This window comes from Aphelocoma coerulescens, chromosome 3 (genome assembly GCF_041296385.1).
Source record: "Aphelocoma coerulescens isolate FSJ_1873_10779 chromosome 3, UR_Acoe_1.0, whole genome shotgun sequence".
Lineage (NCBI taxonomy): Eukaryota > Metazoa > Chordata > Aves > Passeriformes > Corvidae > Aphelocoma > Aphelocoma coerulescens.
This window is the reverse complement of record NC_091016.1, coordinates 78823333-78847343: the sequence shown is the minus strand read 5'-3', so window position 1 is coordinate 78847343 and position 24011 is coordinate 78823333. Positions and strand designations below refer to the sequence as shown.

At 40.2% G+C, this 24011-nt stretch overlaps 2 protein-coding genes across 3 annotated transcripts in view; one reads left to right on the top strand and one right to left on the bottom strand.

Moving 5' to 3' along the window:
- WASF1 (WASP family member 1) overlaps positions 1–16358 on the bottom strand; it is an 88577-nt gene extending 72219 nt beyond the window's left edge. The window contains exon 1 of one of the 2 annotated variants that reach the window (XM_069010991.1): positions 16142–16358. The gene's annotated coding sequence lies outside the window, so the exon portion shown is untranslated. The remainder of the gene's footprint in view (positions 1–16141) is intronic. The other variant, XM_069010992.1, reaches the window with a different exon arrangement.
- A 313-nt stretch (positions 16359–16671) lies between these two features.
- Positions 16672–24011, top strand: part of CDC40 (cell division cycle 40) — a 44583-nt gene continuing 37243 nt past the window's right edge. The window contains exon 1 of the mRNA XM_069010990.1: positions 16672–17326. Within this exon, the coding sequence (XP_068867091.1) occupies positions 17132–17326 (195 nt within the window). The 5' untranslated portion in view covers positions 16672–17131. The remainder of the gene's footprint in view (positions 17327–24011) is intronic.

The window sequence follows — 24011 nt, the reverse complement described above, 5'->3', positions numbered from 1 at the left end:
AAAAAGCACTGTCAGGAGGTAAGATGAAAACCTAACTGATATTCTAAGATTGTTGGATGAATGACAATGGTTAAAAAGATATTAGACTGACTGTCTAGAAGTTCTTCAAATAGAACAAATATTGCCCATAAATAAGCTCTACTAATACCTACAGGCCTTTCAGTTCTGCATAGGGTTTCAAGCCTCAAGTTGCAGTTTAATCTAGTTTTGTATCCCATAACCCTCCTCCTTCCCTCACATTTTCTAAGATTGTAAATTCAGGTGGTTTTACTTTCTTAAATAAGACCCTGATTTAGGAAGGATCTGCATTTTGATCCTCTGCATCCTTAGTATTTTTATTACCTTTCTCAGCTTGCTTTTCTCCTTCCACTTTGTTTTCAATCATATTTTCCACTGATTATACTTGTATATAGGATTTTGTTTCCCAGAAGGAAGCCTATTTTCCTTTCCCTAACTGCTGTTCTCTATTTCTTCTCAAATGTACATATCTGCATGCTTAAGCTTTCTTCCAAAGCTCCTTCACCTCCTCTTTTTCCTGAATTGTTTATCTACGCACCAGATTTATCTTCCTTTCTCCCTTTTTCAGCTCTCAGATTCATTTCCTCCTTATAGCGTATATTCTATCCTTCAATCTCTCTCCACTCTTTCAACTTCCTTCACAGAGCATACCATCTATGGCTATATATAAAGCTATCAACATTCAATACATCATTAAAGAAAACCTTGAGAATTTTACTACCAAGTTCAAAGGGGTGAGGGATTTTAAATAATTTAAGAGAAAAATTGGCAGTTTTAAAAGTTAATTTTCCTAGGGGAGAAATCACACAGAAGCCTCCAATGCCCTTCAAATTCAGTAGGCATTTGGAAAAAATCACTAATGCTTTTTTTTTTCTATTCCATCTGACTCCTCCCTACAGTTTCTTGCTGTACTGCTTCACCGTCTTAACTTGATGATAAACTTCAGTGCCTTCACAGATAATGTCATATATTGATCCCGCTCGTCCACATGTCTTGCAGCTTCATCACACCAGGATGTGATCACAGACAACTATGGACATCATCATCCTCACTCCATGCTGAAAGGAGCCAAAAAAAAAAAAAAAAAAAAAAAATCTTTCTCTTCTTCATGGCAGACTGACCACAACAGGGGTTTCCTCATGTTCGCAGAACTATTGTCATCCCCTTCCCATCATTTGTCAGGTTTAGCTTTTTTCCAAGGAGGGACAGAAATTAAGTAGATTAAGTACTTTGTAAACAAAACAAAATGTCAAATTAGTGGATTCAAACTATGATTGACTAGTCTGTGTTCTTGTTTCAGCCTTCTAGGCGAAAGAGAGGGGGCATTTTGCTAATGCCTTTTTAGCTGCAAGTTTTCACTCACCTCTTACCTAGTGGTTTGTTTTTTTCTTCATAGTACTCATCTGGTTTCTTCCCAAAGATCAGGCTTGGGAAAAGAACTTCGAAATCTCCCCATCTCATCCCCACCCACAGCCCATCTGAGTAGTTGCATTAACACAAGAGGCCTTTAAACCAACCTTTTTCTTTTTGTGGCAAAACTGCTCTATCCATAATCTGTAACTGGAAAGGAAAGGAATATGACAAGGTTTAGATTCTGACTTTCCACTTTGATGTTTTCTAATAGCTACCAATAGGAAAAAAACAAATTCATTGAGAAGCAGACAACTATTAAGCTTCCTGTTTCAGGAAAATTATGTATTCTATGTAAAAAGCACAGGTTTATTGAAAGACAGTCAGGATTTTACTTGAACATGGCAACTCACATACATGAAAAGAGCAAACCAAGTAAAAGGTTATTTTGCACACCATCTTAGCAGATTTCAAGACTGTATTTTATTTTGCTAAATCTGGCTCATTACAAAAACCTGTAATACTTTAAAAAATGGTTTCCTGCAATGTCCACATAAATTGTGTTATAATGGTGATTTAGCAATATCTAGAAATGAGACTATTATTGCAGACAACAACACTTGAGGTGTCCTTTAATTTGGTGACAGAATTTTTAAGACTCAGTTGGGAACCTGAGAAAATTTCTTTCAGAACATAACTGCCAATGTGATCCTGAGGCTGCTTACTGTTCTTGTTAGTAATCTCCTATACTTTTCCAAATTCTATTTTTCACCTGTTAAACCTCATTTGTAGTTATTGGTTCCTTCCAGTCTTGAGACAATAATAATAGGAAACCAAATATTCCTCCTTAATAACACTGCTGCCCAAGTGTTAAAGAGAGCAGAGAAGCTCTGAAAGTTCTGTTTGGCTTTCATTATAACAATTATAAATGCTACAAGCTGTTATATGATATTTATATTTATTACAGTTGTGAATGGTCACACAGCAATCCTTTGGGATTTCACACACAAATCACCTATCACCGAAGATGACTTGTCTGACCTTGTGTGTCTTTATTTCAATAAAACTGTTACAATAAAAAAAAAACCACTCAGGATTATGGTTTTATTTTGTTGTTTCTAAATACAGTTGTGCCTACAATGAAAGCATAAACAAATATTTTAAACAGTAACTGCAAAGTTTTGGTTAGAGTTATATTTTTTCATGTCTTAAGTATAAACAGATGAATTGAGTTAGCTAAAAATTTCTTTCATGAGCAAGCTTTATATATCATGATGTAAAAACACTCCCCAAAAAAATCCCCATACCCATCAGCATTGTTAATAATTCAAACAAACAAACCAAAAAACATATGACATGAGATTTCAAAAGTCCGACAGCAAATTTTACCTTCTTTTCATATCACCAAGTCATAGATAACAGAATACTTTGAGTTGGAAGGGACCCACTAGGATCATCAAAGTCCAACTCCTGGCCCTGCACAGGGCAGCCCTGAGAATCACAACATGTGCCTTATCAATAGCTCTTTAAATTATACTAGTTATTACAAATAAACCAAAATGTTTATAGTCTTTACATCCTAGAATTTACTGGTCAAACATTATTCCTTTGCTATCTTCTTTATCTTGATACAAATTTCTAGCTATCAGTTTAAAATTCAACTCCTATTAAATGGAGTTTTTTCCTTAGGTATGTAATGATGAACTTGTGAAAATAAGCATGGTATAACACATCATTTTAACAGTACAAGCTCTAAAATATTTGAAAGAGTGATAAGCCTCACAACTAGAATAACAATGGACAGAAATTCTTTATTACTATTTAGAGCAATTAGAAAAAAATTTCAAGCAATGACTTTAATTTACAACTCATTACTTAGGCTGTTAAAATGATTAAGCCTTCCACATCCATTGAAGTGACCTATCAATTTAAGGAAGCATAGCTTGATACCAGCTCTAACATTCTGTAATACATTTACTTGCCTAGCCTTGTGTATATCTACACATTAAAGCAAGTCCTGCATGTCATCATTCGACTTTATCATGCAGACAAGACTTACTTCTACTGCAAAAAGAGAACGAAGCATTTTATTTACCGCCTCACTTAGCAGGGAACAAAAAGGTAAGAACTGTGAACAGTAACTTAGTCCACAACTGAAGCTGTTTTCTCTTGCTCAAACTAGAGCCTCAGCAAGCATCACCATTTTGTAGAAAACAAGAGAAGACAATGGGGAGGGGAAAAAAAAAAATCAGAAGACTGATTAAATGCTTCTTTTTAGTGTTTACCTGACACAAGAACCAGACTAGGGCAGTGTAAAAAGTAACAACATCTACTGAGGAGAGTTTATTTTTTCAATTATTTTTTCAGTTATTTTTTGCTTACTATTTTATCCAAAACCTCAAAAATTAGAAGTCAACATTTTGTCAACATCTGCTAAAACATGCTGTCAACTTATTTCAATTTTTATTGTTTGGAGTACAGTTATTTTTAGAAGAATTATATTTAGGAGCGAGTTAAACTAGCCTGTTCACATTGCACACTACTGCTTAATACTTCTGAAGTAGCTGTTGTCTTTCTTTTATGGCCAACTTAAAAAAAGAAACAAAAAACATTAAGAGAACTACACTCTTGAGATCAGAGTACAGCTCTAGAAATTGTTTAATGGCTGAGTGAATGCAACTACTATTTCAAGCAGTAACGTGGATTGCAGAGGTCAGCAAGGGCTGAAATGAAATGTTCACTTCAATTAGTTTCTAATACCTGAAGTTCAAAATGTTCTGACAAAGAGTAACTTATGAATTCCATGAAATATCCATTATATACATGTCACAACAGAATGTTAAAGTGACTCAAGGCTCTTCAGCTACTTAAAAGCAGCAGTCACACAACATCTGCAGAGATCTCTTTCTCCATGACAGCAGCTGTCAGTCTGAGGGGATTTTAATGTTGCACTGAAGCATAATGTCCCCTTACAGATGAGGCTCTCTCTGGGGCTATTTTGGGTAGGTGTGACAGACCATGGATGGCAAACACTGAGGTGAGAAGAAAGGCATTAGATGGCATTCTCTAAGGGAAGGTCATCACTGTCCTTTAGAAAAGCAGCAGTTTTGGTTACCTCCCTTTCTCCACCGAAAGACAGTGAACCTATTGCATCTCTGCATTCCTCATTCTCAGCTCTATTTTGTGGGTATCCACAGAGGTATAACTGAGCAGGGATAGTCAAACCAAGGCAGTGTTTCTCAAACTGCAGTAAACAGATGCTCAGCAGCTTCAAGGAAAAAGGTTTGAAAACTACTTGTTTTATAAAAAGTTCTCTATACACTCCTATTAGCTGCATCACAGCAGTGAAGGTTTGCAGCACACCACCAGATTCAGGAAGAGATGCTTAAGCATATCAGGCACTGAAAATGGGGGAACAACACTCATAGGTGTTGAATTTTTTGCTCAAAGTCTCTCTGCTGCCTGTAGGAATAGATCACCTTTATAAATTCACGCTCCATTGCAATAAAAAAGCTGACAGTAAATCAGCAGTTATGGAGGCGCCGTATTTAGAAGAAAATACTGTGACTTTAAGCTTAATACATACAGGAAAAAACATGATCTTTCTGAGACTGGAGTTTGGGTGAAGGAGAGAAGTTTGTAATGACAATGAAACATGGTTGCACAGTCTATCAAGTCTCATTTCCCTACCAAGCCATGATATGACAGTTACTGGTCAGCTTAATTTTTGTCTGTCCCCAAACAGCATTCAAGACTACTATGCTATAAAAAAAATTTACATTACCCAAAATGCATTTAAAAACTTAAATTATCCAAAATGCAACTTCACTCCATACTGAAATATTAGGAGGAGGGGAGGTATAAAAAAAACCCGAATCACCAGCAGTGTTTAGTTTGAGGCATACCTAATTTTTCTAATAAATACACTAAGAGACACTGACTTCATTTCCACAGACCTAAGTGCATCAGCTTTTATTTAAAAGATACATTTTTTCAGTACCCCATAGAAAGCTTTATTTTTACAAAGACCCCAACCAACAACAAAGCACCAAAACAAACAAATGAAAAAAACCTCACTCCAACTTGCTTTTATTTACATGTTGTGCCAAGCAACTTTCATTACATTCAGTTTGGTCAAATCTGACCATACTGTTAAAGCCTAGATCTAATACAACATTTACAGTACACCTACTTGGACAGCTGAAGACATCTATCTGTTCATGTCTGGAAATGAGCCAGCACTGCCTCACCCCCATCATATTGCCCACAACAGTATGGACTGCCTTTCAGAGAAGAAACCTCTTTTAACCTCTTCCAGACTACTGACATACAGTATGATATGAACCTAAAATCTATGAATGACAGTAAAGACAGGTAAACTTTATATTCCATCCCTTTTCTAGTTTTCATCTGTCAGATTTAAACCTATAGGCAACCTTTTCTATGCACTGAAGATGAACACAGCTGCTTACATTCATTCCTTAAAAAAAATGAAGCAGCTGTCCTTATTTTCTCTTACAAAATGTGGCCAGGAAACAGGGTACCTATCTTTGATATTAGGTCTGTCCCCTACAAAGTAGAAGCATCTTCCTTGGCTTTCTGGGAGTTCAAAAGCATATCTGCTACTTCCTGTGGGGGAGAATATATATATTAAAAATACATTACACACAAACACAAAGTGGAATACTATTCGCCTTCCCTTTGCCATAGTTCCACTAAGCACAAAACCATTCAAGATTCACAAGAGCAGAAAAAGATCAAACATTAGAGTATGAATCAGCAGTTAGGACACAATAAAACCTCCAGATCTTATATTTTTAAAATAGATCTGCACGTCATTTACTAAATCTTATCTCAAGGCTTGCATAATTCTAGTCAAAATTAATACATGCACTACAGTGAGACCACCACGTACCAGGTATAAATTTTCTTTAAGAAAGTTAGGAAAAAAACTCCACGCCAATCTGAACAACAATATAATTATAATTATATCCAAGTGTTTCATTGTCTGTTTTAAGCATTTGAAAATATCTCCATTTTTTGAAGAGCCGTAACTCTGTGTACTTTACATGCATTTTCTTTCTATAGGGCTCCAGATATTTCAACATTAACAGTCACACACGATATATATTTTCTGAAGTGTTTCTTTTGAATCAAAGTACTGTTCCCAAGTACAGGTGAATCAGGCTTCTCTACAATCCTTTCAACAACAATGTCCAAATAGTTGCTCTTGTTTCAACATGAAATCAAAACCATCTATAATTTTGTCAGCAATTCCAGCTAAGAGGTAGCTGAGCACTCTAAAAATACAGCTAACAGATGTGTCTTGGGATCTAAATGGACATAATGTCTTGAAAATTAACCTAAACTGCTAACCTGCAAAAAATGGCATACACGCAAGCTGCAAGGAAAAAACCCAAATACTAAAAGCTTCATGCTGGAAGTCACTTCTGAGGAAGGTGAGAAATCAAGGTTAAGAGGTCTTATAGTGCACGTTTCAAAGTGTTGCAACATGATCTCATGAATTCCTGAAAAAAAGGTGACATAAAACAGGTAGAGGAGAATCTGCACTTAAAAGCCTCTCAGCCTTCTAAAAGGTTACCATCAAGCAGAGTCCTTAGTTCTCTAGCAAACATGCATCAAAACAAAAACTGACCAAAAAACAGAACAGTACCTCAATATCCAACATGCTTTATGACTGCATTATACAGCTCTTAAGGCTTTTTTTCCAACTGTCTCTATTTTAAAACCACATCTTTATCTCTTTGTTTATTAAAGTTAGTATCCTTTTCTAAAGACTCTTTCTGTAATGACAAAGACAGTTTCAAAGAAAAAATTACTATTAGCAAAGAAGCTCATTATAATCAAGGATGGACTAGAATATCTATAATCAGCATATGGTTTAGGATTCCAAAAATCAGAAACACTTGCTTCTTACCACATTCAGGCTCAAAAATCAGCCTTGGTAGCCAGTGCTCCATAGGCAAGCACTGAGCTACTGGAAAGCACTTATATTTCTGACAATGTTCAGACACAGAAGATGACCCATTTAGATTGTTTCTATATAAAAATGGCTTTGCTTTTCAATGTATTCCCAGGAACAATGAAAGAAAGAATTAAGGCGCTGGTTTATGAGACAGGGCAAGAGACTGAAAATATTTAAAGTAACAAGGATTTTTCTCTACCAGTAAGTTATTCTACATGAAACTTCTTACCAAGTATTACTTTAGGACAACACTGATCATTAAGCAGCTACTTCCCATGCAAACTCTCTAATATCTAGGCAGAGAGCATGGTGTCAGAAGTTCAGAATTAAGAAAAATTTTAGGTCATGAATTTACATACATTTATTAAGATGTCCCATCACTGGGCCACAGCAATCCACCACAAGAAGGTCATTCCAAGTATTTCATGCTATGCTGTATGAAGCAAATCATCAGACACTCATAGGAACAGTCCACAGGTTTTGAACTTTTTGCAACACTTTTTGCAAATCAGATCTCTAATGAATAAAGAGATAGTAAACTTGTGAGGAACCTATAGCTTACTAGAAGACTGCCTGTAAATATGTTAGTGCTTTAAGAATCTATCAAATATGATAGATTTTAAGAATCAATCCCATCTACCTCAATTGGTATCTTTTCCTCTTCGATGTAACATCACTACTACCAATTTTTTTATGAATACTGCCAGTACTTGTAAAGATTTGAGCCATGAAGCACCACTTTGAACTTCCCTGCAGATAGGACAGATTACCATATAGGAGGTAACCTGTCCAGAGCTTAAAGACATGTACTTAACTTGTCACTCTGGAATTAAATAATGTGTTGACCAGCTGAGTAGTGACAGGTATGGAAAAGAGGTCCAATTTTCCTCCCACAAAAACTGGACCTCTTTTAGACCAATAGTATAAACAAAAATATTTCTCCTTGCTAATAAAAATTCTTCCATCTTCTAGACACAGAAAAAAACTCTTTATAGTTAGAAGTGGAATGGATAGAAGTCTAGATAAATTGGCTAGACACAGATAATTCCTAATATCTGACTTCCATTACTGGAAACATCATAGCTGGTAGACAATATATTCTTTTTGGACTGAATTGTACAGAACCTCTTCCTGCAGCATGGGACTTGCTGAAGGCAGATTTGCTTGAAGTTCATTTCCATAGGAAAAAAAACCTGTTAACTCCTTTTTAATTCAGGGATTTTTTTTTTAGTAGACCACTCATGCTAGCCGGAGTCACAGAATGCATCCCGTCGTCTTGCCTGGGGACGCAGACAGCATTGCTTCCAGTGGGTAGCCACATTGGAAGTCTCTGCAGCACAACAGTCTTGAATCTTCAAGACTGTGGAGTAACATCAGCTCACTCTGCATATGACTGATACGTGTCTGTACTGTGCCATATAATGCCATTCTAAACCTGCAGTGTAGGGCCCTGCAACACCAAGTATGTGTTGTATAGGGTTTGATCTGTTTTCACAAGAGCAAATTCAGATAAAACTGCAATGCTAGAAACTTTCATTACCATCTCTACAGCAGTCTAAGCCACCTATCACTTCTCCTGAACTAACTGTAAGATAATTTTTCCTCCTGCTGTGAAGACCATCTAATCACAGAACACTCAAGGTTGCCCAAAACAGGATCAGCCAGTGCAGTTTGCTCAGAGTATTAAGACGTAACAAATACCACTGTCTTGTATTACCAGCAGAGACTAACATTTGCCATACTGGATAGCTGGGTGGCATACAAGCGAAATTTCCTTCCCCACAACTTAGACAATTTTTGTAAAGTCCTTGTTCCTGAAGAGAAGCTTCCAAAGAGGGAGTACCTATAACAAACTCAATTTGTACTTTCAGTTGTGCTCTCAAGCCTGCTAAGTTTCACAACTGCACATGGAAACACAGTTGGGAGAGTTTGAAAATCGCAGCCTTCTTCTTTAATATCAATAAAAGGCAGAATCAGTTGAGATTTAAAAGATCTCTCTAAGCATTTCTGCACACACATTCAGTGGCTAGTGGCCGAACAAGATTTAACAAGTTAAGCATTTCCTTTTTTTACTGAAGAGCTGACTCTGCATGCCACTTTTACAAGAGCTGGTCGAACTACTTAAGTTCTCACATATTATCAAGTTATAAATGACTTGTGAATTCTCCTAAATTTTTTTAATTACTTGAAGTACTGTTCCAAAATCACTATGGAGGGTGCTGTTGTGTTCTATGATAATGAGAACTTTTTGTAGAAAACTACTTATCTGGTACAGCTGATCTGTCAGACAATCTATGTGAACCTGAATATGCCTGGAAGGCAAAAGATTCTCAAACGATGAACAGCGTCATGAGAAATGTATCTAAAAACTCTGACTTTGGCCACTCCATAGCCATTACATCAGAAGTGGCAACTGGGAGATGCCGGACAAGCCTCTTCAATACAGTATTTAGCATAAACACCACCAGTAAAGTATCTTAGTGTCAATCACTCTTTCAGTTTTCTATAACCTATGCATCTATTATGCACTGCAGATACCAGACAAAAGAGTTAGTCTGAAAGAAGACTCCATACTCCAAAAGGGCCCTCATAAGCTTGCTGGACTGGTCTAAACCTCCCTTCATATGTCAATTTTCATTCATGATTTTTCAAACTTCCTATCTCCATGCTACAAGCCATTTCCATATTTGATCTATCAATGCAGGAGTTTTACTCATTATCCCTCTGTTTTGGACTGCTTCACTTAGTGTAAAATAGTTCATTACATCAAATAGCCCGAAAATTACTACAAAACCCAGAAATTACAACATTTATTTCAGCTACAGAAAACTGAGAATGCCTCACTGCAATGAACATTAATTTATTTGAGCAGTTTTCTCTGATAAGAACAAAGTTCAAATTATTGGGTTGAAGCAAATAAAGCAAGGAGTTTAAGCTGGTTCTGCGCGTTCAAGAGAATTAGTCTAACAGTGAATGACAGATATACACATACACATTTATCAAGAGAAATACAGCTACATTTCATGGACACGGGGAAAAAGTCTCAATTCCCTTCTCGCAAAAAATGTATGGCTTCAATAAATTGCTTTTTACTGATTGAAGTTTTTTTTTGCTTTTACATCTGCTGTTGGAGAGCATAAATTCACATGTACTTTACAGCCCACTCCTCACTTTTTTGGTCTTTCATTTCCTGGGGTAAATAATTCCAATCTTTTAATTCCCTTGAAAAACTCTGCCATATCTACCGTATCAAATTCTTTGCAATACTGTCATTTATCTCTTTTAAACTAATTGACAGTTGTTAATGCACTTTGAATAGCAGATAAGAATTAATGAATTTGTATACAATGGCAGTTCCTTCTCTGTTTTTTTGTCCACTTCTGATTATAGCTACAATTTGGGTAACAATACCTTATCAAATTGTAATAGTGCTCAAATTTTTTGTTATATTAATACTGTTAATTTAGAAACTCTTCAGATATATAAATGGAATCTTATTTCTGCTTCCAAAACACACTGGTTTGCATATACCAACAAGCAGTTTTATGGGTCATCCTGCTGTCCTTTCACAAAGCTTTCTTAGACTTCTCAGGTGACCTTTCCAGTATTTGTGAATTTGATTAAACAGTTTTAAATCCTTAGTAAATAATTCTACTTTATTAATCAAATTCCACAGATGACTAATAAAAGATATTGGACAGCTCCTGTTTAATATATAAGAGAAAAAATTAAGCCGCTTATAAGTTAATATTTCTGTTATTTCCTCTCAGAGATTTTTGGGATGCATTAAAATACTTTGCTTCTCATATCATGGCTTTTTCATTTAATAGGCTGGTGTGAGGAACCTTGAACTACACCTTTAAAAAGTGTATGCAAATTAGAACTCTATTAAAATTTAATCTGCTACGCCACTATTGCAATCAAAACCCCTGGTAGATTAGCAAGGCACATTTGTCATTGCAGAAGCAGTACCAGCTACATCAGTAATTTCAGTTAGTACTACTGAGTCTACCATCAGTCTTTGTTGTCATCACATACGTCTATCTACAGGCAGTTGTGATTGTAAAGGATGAGAATTATAGGTGCATATTTTTTCATTAAGAGCATCCAACAATTTCCAGATGTGTTACCTATGCAAACTTTATGAGATCACTTGCAGAGTATTTGTCAGAAACTCTCCTTCAGCAATTTAAAATCGATTGGCCAATTTTCTACCAAATTTTTTCTTCAAATTTGTGAAAACAAGAGACAAATAGAGAACAGACACTCTATTAATACTTGCAGAAAATGAATACAGCTTACCACAGAGCAGGAAAAAAGAGGGAAAGACAGTACAAACGCCTTGGCTATAAAAAAAACCCACTTCAACAGAATTTAATGCCTTTTATTGTATGCCAAAAAAACACACCTAGCTTTAGTTTAGATTCCTGTTTTCTAATAAGTTTTAAATGTCATATTGCTAGGGCATTTATAATATTTTACTTCTGCATGGAGTCAGCTGTCAGAAGACTAAATTCATGTCACAACCATAGCATCTAACTGAAAAGTCAACCAACAAAAAGGTATCAACTCACTGAAAAGTATCCATTATTTCTCCTCTTTGTTAAGTGCTTTACTAAAATGTAACCATATTTGTTTGTTATTCTGTAGTTCTTCAAATGCATAAGGTAATTTATTACACCAACAGACTAGTATAAGCAAGCTGTCAATCTAGCTTCCCCAAAAAATACAGGCACGTATTTTCAGAAACGTATACACTTTTGATAACATTTTCTGTCCTTTAACAGATTAAAAAAAAAAAAAATCAGAGAATTAAGAAATTCAATATAAATTTGTAATTATGCTAATTAAGTGTATATTCCTGGAAGTCTATAATTAGTTTTGCTGCCTCTCCGACACAGTACTCATTCAGCTTGTGCTATAAGACACAGTTCACAGCACTGCATATGCAGCTGAGTAGTTCAAAGAAGCTGCACAGCTCCCATCCTCTAGGGAAGAGGTGGCTCTGCAACAAATATTACTTAGTTTGCAAAGTCATTTGAAATAAGTTCAACAGTCTAAATTGCTCCAGTCTTATCCCATATCATTCTTTCTTTGAAACCACACCTTGTAAACAAGAAATATATAGTATGTAATCTGTGTCAGACAACCCCAAGATCCCTTCCAAAATACTTAAAGAGACTGATTCACAGATGTACTGGAACAGAGAACTCTTTTTGCAATCTGGCGCCTTGATATCTTTCAGAATCCGGGACATAGTCCAAAAAAACAAAAACTAGAAAAGAGGTATTATCACCCTTGCAGCAGTCAGAGGCTCCAAGGTGGTAGAAATAGCAGAGCGGGAGTTATAAAATGTGCTTCACTCTCCAAGCAGTTAAATTAGAGTACACTGAGATGCATCAGACACACAAGCAGGTACATATAAAAGGGCCCAATACAAATGCAGTAGGAGTAATCTGATAAGACTTCCATCATGATACCTTTCCTCAGCAGCCAAAAGCATATGAACAAAGGTAAAAAACCTAATTTTCTTTCAAATGCTGTAACTCCCACAGACAATAGACCTTCATATTTTAGTTCAATCCTCTGTCCAATAAGTATCGTGCTTTTATTTTTTTTCCCTTTCCTCCAAACTGCAGACTTACAGATCTTGGTTGATGAGAAGAGAGTGTATATGCAAGCAGGCTGAAAGCAATTTAAGAGTATTAAAAAACATAGGGAAAAAAAATCGAATAAGGAGGATTATATGTATCATTTTCTGTGGGGAAGAAAAACCAACCAAAAACAGAGGGTGTGAGATAAAGCACATCTGTCATGGAAAGCAACAAATAAAGAACTATGAAAGAGCATGTAAAGGGAAAAGAAAGTAGGATAGAATACATTAAAAGCAGAGGGAAACAGATTTCGTTATCAACTATAGGGAAGAAAAAGACTGATGTGGAGGAAAATTTGTGAAATGTTGACTTAAAATTTGATATATTATACTCCAAATTGTGAAGCAAATCAGTCTCATACAGGAGGTGTTGGTGGGGAGTGTTTGATGGGTGTTCCTCCACTTGGAAACTGGCTGACTGAGTCCAACTAAATTTGTCAAGAGGTGTAGAATTCCCAAAGATACCTGTAAAATGCTAAGTTCATGAAATCAAGATGCTGTGAGTGTCCCGACCAAGGGAAAGGATTCAGAATGCCTTAACAGCTTCTCAGACATTAGACAATCCACAAAAGAATGAGACTGTCCCCAAAAAAATTCCATTAGAGCTTACAACCACTCTCAAGACTTAAACCCCAAACAAACCCACATACAAAGAAAATAAGAAAAAAAGGTTAAAGCCAGGCTTCTACTGCTCAAGGAACCACTCCTTAATAATATTTCTTCATCTTTCCTTTCACCAGGGGAAAAGACATGGTAATACTTGGTATAGTATTTACCACTATAATAACAAACAGGTGTTAAGAGGTCCTCTTGATATGCAAAAGCACTGTACAAAGGGAGACAGTTTTATCTTCCTTTGGAATATTAAAGCAAGAGAAGCAAAATGACTGCAAGGAAAAGCAGCAGTGAAAAAGCTGGATGAAAAGCAAAGCCAAGCAACCCAAACCACCTTCCACCCACTGCTTCAGTCTGCCGTCAGAACCAGCAGTATCCAATGCGTAACATAACACATTTTGTGGAATTCAGTTAAAAGAGAACATACAGCACACAGAAATTAATGAGCAGAGCATTTTAGAAAAGCTGTATCATTCTTTCAGTTTGTTTTACACCGATCAACCCCTTTTTGAAATTACAAATATGCAGTTAATAATCAAGATGAGCTAGTATATTAGGTCAACACAAATGACCAACAGCAACTCCTCAGCTTTTTTGACAAACCAGATTTTAGATAATGGTGTATATTAGCCATCTACACTTTTAGAGCATAGTCAAGTCAGTTTTTCATACCCAGAAGTGGCATCGGCTTGCTTGCTGAAAATTAATCTTCGATACTGTTTAAGCAACAAGAATCTTGAGACAGTATTCCCCTGAATTCCTTCTCACGTGTTTGCTTATCTACTACTGCTGGTACCAGAAAGGCAGCTAATTTAAACCTGTTCTACAATGAAAGCATCTAGAATGCCAGATGATTACATTTCACTGGCAAGCAAACTCTGATGCTTGGACACAACAAAGCTGAACATACTTAAGCCAACTACCAAAGCTTTGTGAATCAAACACTTAAAATTCAAGGATAACAAGGCAGAACTATTTTTAACGATTTTCAACACAGTTCTCCCGACAGAATATCACAGACTGGTTGCACAAAAAGACCTTGAAATTTTTCACTCTTCAGGAAGCACACCTTTCCGCTTTAGACAACACCTACAATCTGGATGCCAAGAGAAAAAGGAATGCAGTCATATGGAATCAGTTAACAATTACTGCCAGTAAACCAATTGACTGCAGTGGTAGAACCACTTTTGATATTAATAAGTTGTGATTCATGTGAAACAACATATAGCTTTCCTTACTTATGGATTCATCATCCATAGATTTAAGATGAAAAAGTCAGCTCATTACCATATGAAATGCTAGTTCAGTGTAGCATATTTCAGCTGTTGTTGATACAAACAAAAGGTCTTGGTGTTGAAATGTGTGGGACTTTTACCTAAAATCCTCATTCTATCGTCCAAAGACATAGCATACCTGTGTCTAACAGAACAGGTCCAAACGCAGCACCTTGCTCCACTCCACACTATCAACGCTTTATGTATGCCCTCTACGTTTATTCTATCCTTTTTTTTAAAGCAAATGAATCCAAGTGATACCTTCTCAAGCTAAGAAAACAAATGTTTCAAACCGTGACTGCTGAAAAGGGTGGAAAATTCAAACTAGAGCATTTAATCAGATTAAATGCCACTGTGTCACAATTAGATGTCACTGTGTGCTCACTTTAATTCTGAAAGCACATGCAGCTCGAAGGGAAGTCATGGCACTGTACCGCTCCAGGTGCAAGCGCGTGCAATGCACACACCTGGCGTTACAGCCAGCCCTTGGCCAGCGCTCCGTACTTCCCATTTATCCTGTCCGCGGGCGCGGCGGGCGCGCAGGAAGGCGTTCGGGAGCGGGCTGGGAGAAGTTGGAACCTACGTGCTTCTCCTCGCTCCCGGCCATCCCCCGCGATCTCCAAGCCCTCCTAACAATGGTAGCAGTGTTCCAGCGGGCAGCACTGCCCTGGAATCGGACCGAATCCCCCTGCGCTCCGACCGTCAATCCCGCCGCCAGTCCGCACCTCTGCCCTCGCCAGCCCCGGTCCCGGCGGCGCGGAGGGGAGGGGGCGCCTCTCCCCGCACCTGGCGGCGGTGACGTCACCCCGCCGCCCCCCGCCCGCCCGCGCGCTGACCCCGGCCCCGCTCCGCCGCACCTTCCCCGCCGGCCGATCCCGCCGCCGCGGGCACACGGGGCGGCCGGGAGAGGGAGAAGGAGAGGGAAGCGCCGCGCTCCGGCACAAGTGCGGCCCCCTCCCCTCCTCCGCCTCGCAACACGCCCCCCTCACGCCTCTACCCGAGGGGGCGGCGGGGAGACGGGGGGAAAACGGCTCCGCGGCGTGCTTCCCTCCATCCCTCCCTCCCGCCGCCGCCCCCCGCGCGGGCGCGGACAAAGGGGAGGGGACCAACACCTGGCGAGCGCCGGTCCCTTTGTGGGGCAGGCGCGTCCCGCAGCCCCGCGGGCGACAGGGAGCGGGGGCCGGTCCTTCCCGCCCGCCCCGGGGATCGCGAGGGAAGGAAGGTACGGGAGTGGGGGGCACTTACTCGCCTGCCCTCGCCGCGCACCTTCACGCCGCTCGTCCTTAGCCTCAGCCCCTCCCTCCGTGGCCGCCGGGGCGCTGGAAGTTCAGGCGGCGCCGGCCATTCCCAGCTGGCGGCTCCGCGTTTCGGGGGGCGGCGGCGGGCGCGGAGCGTCCCCGGCGGCTTCACAATAGACACCGGGCAGCGCGCGCGTGTCTCTGTGTGTGTGCGCGTGTGTGCGCGCGCGGGGGGCGGGGCCTCTCCCGGCGCGCCGAGCCGGGCGGGAGGGAGCGGGGGGAAGCGCTGTTTACCCGGCGGCCGAACCCGGCCGCCCCCCCACCACCGCCCGATGCTCGGGCTGGTCCATGCGCCGCCGCCCCCCACCCCGCGGGCGGGCAGGTGGTACAGTCCGGCCCGCCGGGCTCCCTCTCCCCGGCGCGGGCGGGGCGGGGCCCCGCCGCTGTGACGTTGCCGAAGCCGGCTGTGCCGACGGCCAATCAGCGTGAGGGGGCGGGGTTACTGGGGCACGGCGCGGCGCCGGGGCGTTGGGAGCTCGGGGGTGACAACAGAGTGTCCCGCGGGACAGGGCTCCCCGCTCCGCTGGCCTCTGCCGAAAAGATGGCGAAGACGCTTTGTGTGCGGGAAGAAGTGGGCGGCTGGGAGCTCTCCCCGGGCTGTTAAATATTTTCTCTTACCGCCGCGCAAAGCACAGGCGAGGGCCGGGGGGGGGGGGGGGAATTTCCAAGCACGGTGCCGCGTTGCATGTTGGAGCTTGTAGTCCTGCTTTAGAGTCCTGAAAGGTTAAGCACCATCAACAGCCAAGGGGGATGATCCCCCCTCAAACGCCTTTGTATCCAGTAACAGACCACAATTTATGCTTTAGAGTGCGTTTTCTCTTTTAACGAGCCACAATTTTAAGACGCAGCCCTACCCCGCTCGTTCTGCGGGGGAAGGGACCACTCGAGCCCCGCGGAGCTGCCAGGACCTGCCCGTCCCGTCATCCCTCGCGTCAAGATGTCGGCGGCGATCGCCGCTCTCGCCTCCTACGGTGGCTCCGACTCGGAGCCTGACTCGGAGCCCGAGACCGAGGGCGGCTCCCAGTGCTCCGCCGCAGTGCTCGCCAGCCGCGATGCCGTGCTGCACCTCCGGGCGCCACCCGCCGCGCCCCCGGCTCTGCCCGTCGATGCGGCCCCGGAAGTAGCCGTGAAGGTAGGGATCCCTCCAGGGCCCGGGCCGCCTGCCTGCCCCTCGTTGTGTCCGCACCGCCGGCCTCGGCACAGTGCTGGGACAGCCCTGGAGCAGCCCCAGGCTGGGGAAGCGGGGCGGAAAGGGCGTGGTGGTGGCAGGGCCACCTGCCCTACCTTGCCTTGGAGTGTGGGGGTCGGAGCTGTGAAGGGGGAGGGTGTGTGTCGGGGAGTTCCCGTGGATTCCAGCTGCGGGGATTAAGTTTATTAAAGAGTGTTAGCTCTATCTTAGAGCGTGCCTTGATTGTAGGTCCTTAGATACTTGTTTGCTGTTCCCTGTGTGAAGTGTTTTCCTGTGTGGTTTTCCCGGGTGATGGGGTGAAGTCGATACTTGACAGGGTGACTGAATCCTGTTCTTAAGGGCAGCTTGAAAACTGATTGGTGTTTCTATTTCTTTATTGCTTGGGGAACCTTTATTTTTCAAGTTCATTATCACATTGGCTCGCTTTTGTGATACCAGAAAGGGAGGGGGGAGGGTGCTGATTTAGCTTTGGGATTTTTTGTACAGGCAACAAATTTCTAATGAAAAGTTATCTTGCTGTGATAACTGTCACTGTTACTGTCCTGCTGCCACTTGCCCAGAAAAGTTTCTTGCCTTGTGACCAAGACATGGATGGACTCTTTCACTTTGTTGTCATTAGTTGATTCATATTCTATCACAATCATATTTTTGTGTCGATGTTTTATATAGTGACTGCATTTGTTTATATCTTAGAGGCTTGGAAATCTGGCTTCTTCAGTTACAGCAGCCAGCAGACTGTCTTGTGCAGGTTTCAAAAGAAATGCTAATTAACTAATTAAATATAATATTTCCTGAGTGTTAATGATAAGTGGCAAGTAGCACCGGATGTGCTTTCCACCACTCTTAGGCCTGTAGCAACAAGTTTTCCTTTTGCCACACCAGCACAAAGGTTTATGTAGTTGCTTAGGGACTGACATCAGGGAGCTGATCTGAATTTTGAAAAAATAGAACTCTGGTGAAGTTATTTGTCCTTGGATCCGTTCCTTGATCTGGTTTGCACAAATGCTGTGCTGGTGCAGATAAATCTTCAGTGCCAGTGCAGAAACAAGCGGCTGGAGAAAAGAGTTAGGTGTCAACAGCACGTTCAGTTCAAAGCCGTTTGCCAGGCTGTCCCCTGGGAGGGGTATCCACCAGCACATCTAGGACTGCCTCTGCCTCAGACACGATCCTAACTAAGATGAAAAGAGTGTGAGGCTTCTCAATATCAAGATGTTTGATTATAATGTTGTCTATAACTTTCACTTGAGAACACAGATGAGGTGCATATAACTGAAAAGAGCAACAACTTCAAGCTGAGGCTTTCAGAACACAGCATTCTGGAGCTTCTTTTAGCACCACAACCTACTCTGAGGAGCAACAAGTCATTTCTTCGTAGAATTAGATCAGGCTTTCTTTTCGGACTTTTAGTGTCCAAGAAATAACTGCAGGTCTCATATGCTGCATGTTCTCAACACCTTCCATGGCTAAAAATGGTAGTGTCCCACTGGTCAGCAGTGGAAGCTTGCCAGACACCCCTCAGGCATTTACCCTGATTCTTTAGAATTAGAAAGCCCTTACTGAACAAACGTAAAAGACATGGTGTTTTGAGAGTAAATCACAAGTCTTCTCTAAGTATAAGCCTGGAAAACAGGAAGCTGAGTAATTAGGAAAGCAAAGTTACAGTTCATTAATATAATTTCACTTGTGCAAATGTTATTTTGACACGAATAAGGATCAAGTACTCTTAAGTGCATAGATATTTATTGTACAAAGGACCAGGGATGGGTAGGAAAGGATGGTGGTTAGAAGGGTTGGTCATACAATAAATATAAATGACAGCTTGCATTTTTGGCAGTTGAGATTGCAAATCTGAAATGGTTGGTATTCTGCATTCTAACTGTTGTACGTGTTTCTGGTTCAGAATATTTGCCTGTTAACCTTAGACTTACGTACACTTTAAAGAGGAATGGGTCCTCAATCTCTCTAATAACAGGCTTCATTGTTAGCACATTCAGCTGACAGCATTCGGGCTACTGAAGTGTGCATATCAAATACAGCCCTAAGATGTTACTCCAATATGTATTTCATCTTTCTGTAGAAATCTGCTGAGTCCTTGTTTCAAAGTACATCATGGTTATATAAAATCACATTTCTGTGAAAATAATTATTCTGAAATTGAAAACTGTACTGATGGTTTGTAACCATTTTAAAAGTTTGAGGGGATGTTTTTTTTAGACCCTCTTCTTACAGTCTGCTTGTTGAAATAGGCCTATTGCTGATCTTGAAGTTAAATTAATCATAATAGATAACAGCTATAATTATTGGTGACTCCAGTCCAGTAATACTTCTACTCTCATTCTAAATTGGAAAGCCCACTGGATGAAAGTTGCGTGTTTCTGTTACTGTTTTTAGCACCACTAAAATCACCTGAGGGAAGACAACAGAGGATGAAAGTTAGTGTTTCTGGTCCCTTTGTGGAGAAAAGGATAGGTTCTAACTTCAGGACATTCAGAGAGAGACAGCAGGGCTGAAGAAGGGTTCTGCTTCTGTATGAGGAAGTATTGAGAAGGCCAGAGGAGATGGCTGAGGTGCACAAAATCATTAAATGGCACAGAGAGGGAGTTAAGTACTCTGTCTCCTCCAGTACAACAACTATAAGCTGTCTAGTAGGAGTTAGGTTCAAAGCAAATAAAAGGATGCAGCTCTTCATGCAAGGTGTAGTAGGGCTTATTGTCATGCCAAGAAATACTGTGTGTTGAAGAATTTTGCATTGTTACAAGGAGAATCGGGACAAGTACTTGGAAGAGATCCATTGAAGGATGAGGTGTCAAGAAATACACACATTTCCTCAAGTCTCATCAAGACCTGAAAATTATTGGCTGTTGGGAGAGTGCAGAAGTATCATCAAATACGCTTGCCCTGCTCTTACTCTCTCCTAGGTGCCAAGTTTTCATAAGGCTGACATTTTCTTTTGTAGGAACAGTGGATAGGTTAATCAAAATATTTTCTTTCTCCAAATACATTGTCAAGTAGTAGGTAAGCATGACATTGTTGTTAATAGAGGCTGTTGAAGCAAGGGAAGGGAGCCCAGTTGCCCACAACCAGGCCACTGTCAAACCCAGTTACAGTTAATTTTCCTACAGTTTTTACTTCTTTGAAAATATCACCCTAACCCTAACCCTGACAGAGTTTTACCTTCACTTTTGAATTATAAATGTAGAAGGAAATTCAGGAAATTGCACTTTCTGTAAAGAAGTCACTTCACAGGAAATGTTGCAGCTATAAGCTTTGCTTTTGAGAGAACATTTATTGTTTGATCTCTGTCCAGGGTAAGACTCAGATCAGAGCAGATTTTATGCTACTTCTCTATAGTGTGTCCTTCAGTGGTCTTGAGGAGAGGACATTTAACTGGGTTGAAATAACTACACTGGCCCAGCCCAATACAGGAGCTGGAGGATCTGTGTTGCCTTTAATGTGAGAAGGGGTTGTATGTCTCAGTTCCTTTTGAATCTAGTTTACCTTTGGCACTATGCAGGTTTCCAGAAAAGTTTTATGTAAGGGGAAGAAATAGACTTTAGTTGCACTTCTTAATGTTTTTTAAAACCTAATCCTGCCGGCTGTGGAGAGAAGATACAAGGTGGCATGTGACAATTCTGTAGCAGTAATTGAACATCAGTAGACTTGGGAGGTTTTACTGTTAGGAATGTTTGTCTTCTTTGACGTGGTGGGTTTTCCAGCTTTCTTCACAAAATGTAGATGAGTAGATATTTAGAACTTGTCATCCTGCAAGATCCTGGATATCTAGCCTAGTTCAACAAAACCATTTAGCATGTGCTTTTCTTGCTGGTCTATTTTTATTCTGTTGAAGTTAGTGAGGCAGTCACTTACTGTTAGGAGTGCCTGAATGGGTAGAAGGAATAGAAGCTGATAACAGCCATGTCTTAATGTTGGAGCTTCACTGAAAATGCTATTTATCTCTTGGTAATAAATTTGTAAATCTTTAGAATGAGATAATGTGCATTTGACAGCTCAAATGGTTTAGGAAAGAATTGATAAGTGACAAACTGCTTAAGTCTCAGTGGCTCATGGGATGCGGTCTAAATTTACCACATTTTAATGTGATTGATAATTAAAACTAATTAAAAGTTATGTAAAGCAGCCTGGCCTTTTTAGCTATTTGACTAACTAGTAATGAATTTACCTGGGGAAATGGAATGTTGTAGGTTTATTATCTGAAATGTCCAGAAAAAAAAAAAGAAAAACCGCCAATATATAAACATCAAAACTCGCTGCCTGCATGAGATGAAGCTGGAAAACATACGACAGATTATATTCTTTCTAAGGAATAGAATTGCCATCCAGTGTTGCAGTACATGCTGCACCTTGGTCTTTTTATTTAAGGCTTTGCTTTGTTGCCTGTTACAGGCATTTTGCCTCTGTTTAATTAAAGAAATGTTTTTGTCTTGCATGCACGTAGAATCTTCTAGCAAGATTTTTTAACATAATTTTTGTATTATTGAACTATTTTTTATTCTATAAATCAAGTAATTTTCATAGAAAGTAACACTATTGTTTTATGGCATATGGGTAGGAGTTTTTTTGCAGCAGAAGAGGACTGTGGCATGTTTAAGGAACCTGTTAAGGAGGAAAGTTAATCTGTTTTACTGTGTTTGTAGTCTAAAATCCCTTCTATTTCCTGTCCTCTTTCTTATGCTTTAAAGTGGCCAAGCTTTATGGTAGGACTGAAGGAGCATGCCTTGGAAGGAACCTGACGTTCGGTGGTCTCTGGAGAGTTATAATGAAGCGCCTCCTTGTCTACACTTAGCATCAAAAGCTTCTTTCTGTCTCAAGATAGATTCCTTAGGCAGTGCTAATACTCCAGAGGACAGCCCTGAGTGCCATTCCCCTATAATAGTGTGATCCTGTTTTGTTAAACAAAAGGTGCAAAAGGACAGCATTTAACTATCAAAAGAATTTTTTTACCTCAGCAAATAATCTCTGAACTGTAAAGCAACCTGATATTGCAAGTAAGTAGACATCTCATCTATTAAAAAAAAGCCAAAGCAACACAACCAACACAAAGTAGTTTGGTGAAAAATGACATCATCTGCCTCTTTTTGCCTTGTATCAGCAGTGATTCTTGCATCTCTCTGGACAGACACTCATTTAACCTATCAAATTTCAGTGGATCTATGGATTGAGCATTTTCAGTTTTTGGTTGTCCTTATTTCTGCAAAGTTTTATAATCTGAATCTCTTCCTATGCTGAATTAGGTTGCTCCATTTTTCTATACAGGTCATATTTTCTTAGGCCTTTGATCATTATTGTTTTTCTTTTGGACCCTTTTCAGTAGCATGTGTCTTACCTGATGTGTGGTGCCCAGTGTGGCCACTGTATTTCAGTTGGGTGCTTGTTACTGGTGCTGAGAAAAGCAGAGAGGTGACACAGAGCTAAGTTTGCAGCTTCTTTCTATTATGTTTTTCAAGATAGATGTATTCAGTAAAACATAACTTCCTCAAATCTTAATTCTTCGGTTCCAGGTTGTATGGGTGTACAGCCTTTGATGGTATTACAGCATGCCATAAAGCCCATATATTAATACAATTTCTGAGTTGCAGCAAACACCAGCTGCTTCTCTGCCAGTCATACATCTGAACTTTTCTCTTTCTCTGGAGGAGCACTGTATCTGTTTGAGAGCTTTTTGACCCCTCTTTTTATGATTCCTGTGCCTTTGAGAGTAGAAGTAATTTAGGGTACTACTTAGACCTTCACTGAAATTGCAGATGCCCTAGTCTTTCAGCTTAACTACTGATCATATCCCATCCCACAGAGCCACTTGTGTCACACTTGGCACATAAGCTACATGATGAATCACTCACCTTAGGCTTTTAGATAAATCAAGACATTCCTGTGACCAAAGGAAAAGCTACAGCACAGCAGAGAGGAGATCTCTTAGATTACCTTATCTCAGTCACAGCTCCGCCAGACAGCTGCTCCTATGATCCCTTCCCTGCTAGCTGGAGCTATGGCTAATGCATCTAGACTGCATGCAGTTCCAGCTGTTGCCAGCATAAAGGGACAGTTGTGAGACCTGTATTAACTTTTCTTCCTTTCTGGGTCCTAAAAAGATGAGTTCTGCTGAAATGGTCTTCAATGCATGCAGTTGTACCCAGAGATTTTCACCTTGTGCAGAGGTTGCTGATGAGTTCTTTCCTTTCATCCAGAAAAAAAAAAAGTAAAACCACAACCAAAGCACCCCAATGCAGATAGCTTGGAAGTTGGTGAAATGAATGATGGGCTAAGTTAATATTTTTAATGTTTCTGCTACCTACAAGAGTCTCATAATGCTGTACAAAATGGCACTTACCAGATGTTGACCAAAGGATAATTTGTCTCTTGCAATTTCAACTCTTGCTGTAGACTAACATTTGGCAATATGTTGTGTCAATACTTTATATTCCTATCAAGATTTCATCTTTTAAAAATACTGAGAAAGTAAAGTGGGTAGTTGGGCCATGTTCAAATTATTATATAGTTTAAAGCAAAGTGACATAATGAAAAGATAACCATTATGTGCTTCAGCAGCATGAGATTGTTATTTGATGCCCTAATATATGAAAACGTGAATAAGACTGGTTCTGAGTGAATA